Consider the following 9,113-nt stretch of genomic DNA (forward strand, 5'->3'; position numbering starts at 1 on the left):
TTTCACAAACCTCAATATTTGACCGATTGGTTTGTTTGTTTGTTGTTTAATGCCGCACTCCGCAATATTCCAGCTATATGACAGCGGTCTGTAAGTAATCGAGTCTGGACCAGACAATCCAGTGATTGACAACATGAGCATCGATCCACGCAATTGGGATACGATGACAAGCATCAACCAAGTCAGCGAGCCTGACCACCTGATCCCGTTAGTCGTCTCTTACAACAAGCATAGTTGCCTGTTACGGCAAGCATGGGTTGCTGAAGACCTATTCTACCCCGGACGAATAATTATTAACATGGTTTTAACAACCCATGTATTTGTTTGATGACATAATCAGCATTTTCCCTGCGATGATATATGAAATGATTCTAATTGGATCTAAAATGGAAGTTATAAGATCGACTCAACATGTTTAACAATCTGGGTAAATTTTTATTTTTAATTGAAACAGAACCTGCATGATCAAAAATGAGATACGGTTGTCATGGGAACCATAGACTTCCATCTGAAATCAACATATTTTACAGAAAAAAAACTTGTTAAATTTTAGTCAGAAAATATACCAAAAAGGAGCCCAGAGTCTTTCTTCATTTTCAGATACCTGTACTGCAGTAATCTAGACTTGCCAAATATTATAGATTTGTATGGGCTGTATTGGACATATTTGTTACAGGGTCTGTATGGGAATCAGTAAACAGTGCAACAAATGTCACATTTGGGATAACACTTCCTTACTAAAATAAAAATTTTAGTACTTTTGGGGGGTTGAGTCCCATCTGGGACTCTCAGGGTGAGGCATCAAAGTGTGGGTTTGAATCCCGGATGGGACTCAACCCCCAAAAGTACTAGAATCTGTACTCTAGCAAGGAAGTGTTCCCCCAAATATAACATTTGTTACATTTGACCACTTTCTAAATGGCATTGTTTATTCACAGTTAAAAGTGGTATGTTAAAAATAAAAAAACATAAAATAAAAATATATAATTCTTTCTTCTACAAAGTGACACTGAACATCATGGAGACAAAAGGCAATCCACAAAAACGTGAACCATGGTTCATGACAGCCAGTTGAGCACCTGCCCCTGCACCAACAGTTGTCTCCCTTCCATCATGCTGTTTTTGAAGATGTGCCATTGGGGACACTGGCTAAAACTGACCATCTAACGGATGCAGGAACCTTTAAAGTCTGTTGGCACAATGGGGTGACCCAGTTTGGTCAAATCACTTGAGCAAACCAACTTGAGCTTGATAAGACAGTCCATCCCCTCTTGTTGCCTGCTGTAAACCAAAAGTTGCAATTTTACCAATCTCATTAAAATCAGATCTTAGTTCTCGCTATCGCTAAACAAAGATCTGAGGACATCCCATTACGGGTCACGTCAGAATGACCTTTTATCCAACCTATCAGAGCATCGCTTACCAGATCATGAAAGTGACAGTCGGAATGTGTTTTCTAATCATGCAACCACGAAGTATTTAACACGGGGTATTCCGAACGACAGTTACGGACTTTATGATTATATCCATACAATCTAGGCCATCTATAAGCCATTCCAGAATGTTCTTATTAGTTTTAATTTTTTTAATCGAGAATACGTCAGAATATGTTTCGCAGCGTAGTCGCCAGTTTGAAACTAGTGTCGTAAAGCTCGAGAAAGCTGCCTCCTGATTGACTAATTCGATTTCTTGTCAGTCATTTCATTGGTTGGTCAAAATTTGCGGAAGGTCGTTCTGACGTGACCCGTAATGGGATGTCCTCAGATCTTTGTTTAGCAGTAGCAATTTTACAAATTGCAATTTTACAAACCTAGGTCAAGAACATGGTATGATCCAGTATTAACATGAAGACATCTCATGATCAGATGATCACTCTTTACTTCACTGTAGACTTACAAATATGTCTCTCAGAAATACGTGGTTGTGTAAGCAAGGATTCTATCCTACCTAAATATTATCCCGGGGGAAGTTTTACTCTAGGGTATAGTATCCTACCTTAGTGCCACACTGGTATGGGTTCAAATTCACTAGGTAAAATCATCCTGATAACGAGAGAATTTCATCCCCGGGATAAAAAATAGGGTAGGATAATATTCACTACAGTTTCACCAGAGTGCCCTCTGGTGGTTGTTCAAGGGAAGAAACTCTAGTCTGTACATCACATAGCATAACAAAACTACAAAAGTTGTCACACATCTGTATTTCTAAACACTAAACATGCTGAACCAACCTGTGACATAGGCAGTCATCCAAAGTGTCCAGCGATCAATCTTGTATACTCCCCAGGGAGATCAGAATGAAAATTGTGTGCATGCTGATCCAATGACAGGTTAATAATGTAGCGCTTTCTGCATGCTTTAGGGTGTGGATGTTAGGGCTGGGACGAGTCCAGATTTGCTACCCAGGTACCCACCCCGGTATTACCTGATACTCGCTACATCTAGGTCTCAAGAGTTGGGCACAAAATGTCCGATTGGAAATAGTTGGACCGTAGCCCTGGTAAAATGTGTTCAGATACACATATAATATGATCTGGTAATGCATACACGGAAGTTGACTGAAGTTTTATCTTTATTCATACCTATGAGTGTCAGAGTGAGTATGGATTTACGCCGTTTTAGCAATATTCCAACAATATCAAGGCGGGGGACACCAGAAATGAGCTTCACACAATGTACCCATGTCGGGAATCGAACCCGGGTCTCCGGCGTGACGAGTGAACGATTTAACCAGTAGGCTACCAGACCGCCCCTACGAGTGTCAGAAGGAATGGTGCTTAGGCAGAAAGAAATGCGAACATTAGTTCCTTGTAGTGTAACCATGGAGTTCTAGATATTTTTTCGTCATTAAACAATATATCATGTGACCATGGTGACTAACCACGGGTACAGGTAGTCCTGTGGGTACCCCGGTCCTACTCAGTACCCACCTGACCCGAGTACCCGAGTTACCCGTCCAAGCCCTAGTGGATATTGTGCTTTATACATATGCGCATAATTATTTATTATCTATCTGTCAAATATGGATGAGGGAGTTTGGTTTAATATTTATAGTATTTCAGTTATATCACGGCATGGGAGCTTAAAGATGGGAGGAAAGTCTGAAGTGATGCAGGTCTCAGACAGTTACCACTTTGGTGAAACCCACTACCACAGGTATGGTGCTGACAAACCTTGGAACAATCAGGGTGAACTTGGATTCGAGTCCATGATTATAGGTGCCTAGGGGACACAAGTACATGTATATATGTGCAACTGCAAGTGGGCTCTCACTTTCTATAACTAGTCAGATATATGATTCCAAGCCATACAGTTCGGTAGTCATGGAGGACGCTGCAGTAAACATGAGTTGGGTTGGGTTTAACACCGCTTTTAACAGTATTCCAGTTATATCACGGCAAGTCAGCTTAATGTGGGAGGAAAGCCTGAAGTGATGCAGGTCTCAGACGTTTACCACTTCGGTGAAACCCACGAGCACGGGTATGGTGCTGACAAACCTAGAAACATAATCGGGGCAAACCAGGATTCGAACACACAATCATAGGTTTCTGGCATGCACAGCGAATCGCAGCGCCTTAGTCGACTCGGCCACCCGTGCCCCCAGCACTAGAAGAGGTCTCTGTTGATTCAAAGACATTCCAGGTATCATGAACAGACCTGCAGATCATTGACAAATAAGACAAGCAACATCCTTCCTACACAAACCCATACAACAGGTCTGCATGAAAAGAACGTTTCATTGTTGTAGCCATGTCTTTGGTTTGATCTCTAGTTACCTTGTTTATTTCCAGATGTCGGTCTCTGGTGACGATCTCCTCCAATATTTCCCCGTCACCTTTCACTAATCTGGAAGAAATCATAATTCACTGTCATGATTCATGTATTAGAATATTTCCCCTATCACCCATCCTGATTCAGAACATACAACTGTTTACCTCCGTCTCAGGATCATACACATGTCTCACCTGGTTCATCCAGTCTCGGGATCACACACATGTCGCACCTGGCTCTACCAGTCTCAGGGTCACACACATGTCTCACCTGGTTCATCCAGTCTCAGGGTCACACACACGTCTCACCTGGTTCTCCAAGTCTAGGGATCACACACATGTCTCACCTGGTTCTCCCAGTCCCAGAATCACACATGTCTCACCTGGTTCTCCCAGTCTCAGAATCACACACATGTCTCACCTGGTTCTCCCAGTCTCAGGGTCACACAGACGTCTCACCTGGATCTCCCAGTCTCAGGATCACACACATGTCTCACCTGGTTCTCCCAGTCTCAGGATCACACACATGTCTCACCTGGTTCTCCCAGTCTCAGGGTCACACACACGTCTCACCTGGTTCTCCAAGTCTCAGGATCACACACATGTCTCACCTGGTTCTACCAGTCTCAGGGTCACACAGACGTCTCACCTGGATCTCCCAGTCTCAGGATCACACACATGTCTCACCTGGTTCTCCCAGTCTCAGAATCACACACATGTCTCACCTGGTTCTCCCAGTCTCAGGGTCACACAGACGTCTCACCTGGATCTCCCAGTCTCAGGATCACACACATGTCTCACCTGGTTCTCCCAGTCTCAGGATCACACACATGTCTCACCTGGTTCTCCCAGTCTCAGGGTCACACACACGTCTCACCTGGTTCTCCCAGTCTCAGGATCACACACATGTCTCACCTGGTTCTCCCAGTCTCAGGGTCACACACATGTCTCACCTGGTTCTCCCAGTCTCAGGGTCACACAGACGTCTCACCTGGATCTCCCAGTCTCAGGGTCACACACATGTCTCACCTGGTTCTCCCAGTCTCAGGGTCACACACATGTCTCACCTGGTTCTCCCAGTCTAGGGATCACACACACGTCTCACCTGGTTCTCCCAGTCTCAGGATCATACACGTCTCACCTGGTTCTCCCAGTCTCAGAATCACACACATGTCTCACCTGGTTCTCCCAGTCTCAGGGTCACACAGACGTCTCACCTGGTTCTCCCAGTCTCAAGGTCACACACATGTCTCACCTGGTTCTCCCAGTCTCAAGGTCACACACATGTCTCACCTGGTTCTCCCAGTCTCAAGGTCACACACATGTCTCACCTGGTTCTCCCAGTCTCAGGATCACACACACGTCTCACCTGGTTCTCCCAGTCTAGGGATCACACACACGTCTCACCTGGTTCTCCCAGTCTCAGGGTCACACACACGTCTCACCTGGTGCTCCCAGTCTCGGGATCACACACGTCTCACCTGGTTCTCCCAGTCTCAGGGTCACACGTACGTCTCACCTGGTTCTCCCAGTCTAGGAATCACACACGTCTCACCTGGTTCTCCCAGTCTCAAGGTCACACACATGTCTCACCTGGTTCTCCCAGTCCCAGAATCACACATGTCTCACCTGGTTCTCCCAGTCTCAGAATCACACACATGTCTCACCTGGTTCTCCCAGTCTCAGGGTCACACAGACGTCTCACCTGGATCTCCCAGTCTCAGGATCACACACATGTCTCACCTGGTTCTCCCAGTCTCAGGATCACACACATGTCTCACCTGGTTCTCCCAGTCTCAGGGTCACACACACGTCTCACCTGGTTCTCCAAGTCTCAGGATCACACACATGTCTCACCTGGTTCTACCAGTCTCAGGGTCACACAGACGTCTCACCTGGATCTCCCAGTCTCAGGATCACACACATGTCTCACCTGGTTCTCCCAGTCTCAGAATCACACACATGTCTCACCTGGTTCTCCCAGTCTCAGGGTCACACAGACGTCTCACCTGGATCTCCCAGTCTCAGGATCACACACATGTCTCACCTGGTTCTCCCAGTCTCAGGATCACACACATGTCTCACCTGGTTCTCCCAGTCTCAGGGTCACACACACGTCTCACCTGGTTCTCCCAGTCTCAGGATCACACACATGTCTCACCTGGTTCTCCCAGTCTCAGGGTCACACACATGTCTCACCTGGTTCTCCCAGTCTCAGGGTCACACAGACGTCTCACCTGGATCTCCCAGTCTCAGGGTCACACACATGTCTCACCTGGTTCTCCCAGTCTCAGGGTCACACACATGTCTCACCTGGTTCTCCCAGTCTAGGGATCACACACACGTCTCACCTGGTTCTCCCAGTCTCAGGATCATACACGTCTCACCTGGTTCTCCCAGTCTCAGAATCACACACATGTCTCACCTGGTTCTCCCAGTCTCAGGGTCACACAGACGTCTCACCTGGTTCTCCCAGTCTCAAGGTCACACACATGTCTCACCTGGTTCTCCCAGTCTCAAGGTCACACACATGTCTCACCTGGTTCTCCCAGTCTCAAGGTCACACACATGTCTCACCTGGTTCTCCCAGTCTCAGGATCACACACACGTCTCACCTGGTTCTCCCAGTCTAGGGATCACACACACGTCTCACCTGGTTCTCCCAGTCTCAGGGTCACACACACGTCTCACCTGGTGCTCCCAGTCTCGGGATCACACACGTCTCACCTGGTTCTCCCAGTCTCAGGGTCACACGTACGTCTCACCTGGTTCTCCCAGTCTAGGAATCACACACGTCTCACCTGGTTCTCCCAGTCTCAAGGTCACACACATGTCTCACCTGGTTCTCCCAGTCTCAGGATTACACACACGTCTCACCTGGTTCTCCCAGTCTAGGGATCACACACACGTCTCACCTGGTTCTCCCAGTCTCAGGGTCACACACACACATCTCACCTGGTTCTCCCAGTCTCAGGGTCACATACACGTGTCAACTGGTTCTCCCAGTCTCAGAATCACACACGTCTCACCTGGTTCTCCCAGTCTAGGGATCACACACACGTCCTCACCTGGTTCTCTCAGTTTCAGGGTCACACACACGTGTCAACTGGTTCTCCCAGTCTCAGAATCACACACGTCTCACCTGGTTCTCCCAGTCTAGGGATCACACACACGTCTCACCTGGTTCTCCCAGTCTCAGGATCACAGACACGTCTCACCTGGTTCTACCAGTCTCAGGGTCACACATACGTCTCACCTGGTTCTCCCAGTCTCAGGGTCACACACATGTCGCACCTGGTTCTACCAGTCTCAGGGTCACACACATGTCTCACCTGGTTCTCCCAGTCTCAGGATCATACACATGTCTCACCTGGTTCTCCCAGTCTCAGGATCACACACGTCTTACCTGGTTCTCCCAGTCTAGGGATCACACACACGTCTCACCTGGTTTTCCCAGTCTCAGGGTCACACACAAGTCGCACCTGGTTCTCCCAATCTCAGGATCACACACATGTCTCACCTGGTTCTCCCAGTCTCAGGGTCATACACACGTCTCACCTGGTTCTCCCAGTTTCAGGGTCACACACAAGTCTCACCTGGTTCTCCCAATCTCAGGATCACACACATGTCTCACCTGGTTCTCCCAGTCTCAGGGTCACACACATGTCTCACCTGGTTCTCCCAGTCTCAGGATCACACACATGTCTCACCTGGTCCTCCCAGTCTCAGGGTCACACACATGTCTCACCTGGTTCTCCCAGTCTCAGGATCACACACATGTCTCACCTGGTTTTCCCAGTCTCAGGGTCACACACATGTCTCACCTGGTTCTCCCAGTCTCAGGATCATACACATGTCGCATGACACTCTGTTGTTTCTCCCACTCCTCCCTGCTCATTGGCTTCAACACTCGAGGGACTGGACCCACATGTCCATCTGAAAGTTTGTTGAGATACACTGTAGATGTCCGTCTCCACAACATGTAACCATGGTAATATAGAGCAAACATAAACATGTTTAAAATGTGGACATTTTACCTGTGGACATAATCATGATAATCACATTCTGTGATTCACTCACTAACTCACTAGATCATGTAGATTTACAATGTTTACTTATTTCAAGCTATATATTTGCCATTGTTTACACAGTTTGCATCTTTTCCAAATTTGTTTACATACCAAAGTTATTTGTGGTATCAGGAGGTGTAACCAAAGTAACCCCAACTGAGGGTGTTGCTTTTTGTGTGATACTGGAAATACTTTTTTCCTTTTCTTTGTCATGTTTCTGTTTCTCCTTTTCTTTTTTCTTCATTTTCTTTTTCTTCTTTTTAGCTTTCTTCTTTTTCTTCCTTTCTCTTGATGATGATGAATCAGAGGAACTGTGCCTGACATTATGGACAAGTACACATTGTTATTACTTTGTAATGTGCTTGAAAGAAACTGGGCCATGTTGTTGTAATGATTTTATATGATGCTGAACCAACTTGCACAGAAAAATCTCAGAGCTACACTATCCATTTACAGTGCTCACTTAATCAAACTATTTTTACCAGACAGGGTTGTTTGTAGTATGATAGTATTATTTACAATGATTTTTTTAAATATTTGACACTACCATCTCACTTTTAAATGAATATAATTACTAAATACTGATCGTTTATTGTATGAAATATTAAGACAGGTGCGTTTACGATTTGTACCTAGATCGACGTCCACAACAACTTCCGCGGAAATACAGAATATGATGCTATATCATGGTCAACATCGTCATAGTCACAAGCTGCATTCAGTTTATTTTACCTGTGCTTAGAATTATTCTTCTTTTTTGCTTTCTTTTTGGAAATGTCTTTGTGCTTTGAAGATTTTTTGTGTTTATGTTTACGTCTTCGTTCACTTGATGAGGATGATCGTGATGACTGAACGGAATCAGACGAACTCGAACTTGCATTTCGAGACTGCCATGATCGCTTCCGTTTCTTTACTGTAGGCCGCGATCGACGTTCTCCTTTTGCAGATGGAGACCTGGAATGTTTGCGCCTTCTTTTATTCTCCATCGTACAAGAATATCTCTGCAATAATACTAGCACCACAAAAGATAATACGTTGCAATTGTTTGGGCTGTGCCACGCATGGAGGCTGCCATTTTGTTTCACTAAAAGTTACAATATTTTTTATTTACGGAAAAAACAATATATGTATTACCTAATATGGATTGTACTAAGAATACATTTTGCACGACAATTTGTAATGAAAACATTTGATCTTAAGTTAAATGCAGGTCGGCCAAGTGGTCGATATTTGAATATCGTTTACCACGTCAGAACAAAAATATGAAATCCAAG

At 45.6% G+C, this 9,113-nt stretch overlaps 1 protein-coding gene across 1 annotated transcript; it reads right to left on the reverse strand.

Annotated features, from left to right (window-relative positions):
• Window positions 1-414: 414 nt before the first annotated feature.
• On the reverse strand, window positions 415-8,914 carry LOC124133344 (ADP-ribosylation factor-like protein 6-interacting protein 4). Its single transcript, XM_046497714.2, has 5 exons — window positions 8,572-8,914; window positions 7,951-8,156; window positions 7,594-7,705; window positions 3,776-3,845; window positions 415-1,281 (listed from the first exon to the last, which is right to left on the reverse strand). Exons 1-5 carry the CDS (start codon window positions 8,823-8,825, stop codon window positions 1,225-1,227), a joined length of 699 nt encoding a protein of 232 aa, XP_046353670.2. The 5' UTR covers window positions 8,826-8,914; the 3' UTR covers window positions 415-1,224.
• Window positions 8,915-9,113: the final 199 nt, after the last annotated feature.

Source organism: Haliotis rufescens, unplaced genomic scaffold, assembly GCF_023055435.1.
Source record: "Haliotis rufescens isolate VD_foot unplaced genomic scaffold, xgHalRufe1.0.p SCAF_21, whole genome shotgun sequence".
Classification (NCBI taxonomy): Eukaryota; Metazoa; Mollusca; class Gastropoda; order Lepetellida; family Haliotidae; genus Haliotis; species Haliotis rufescens.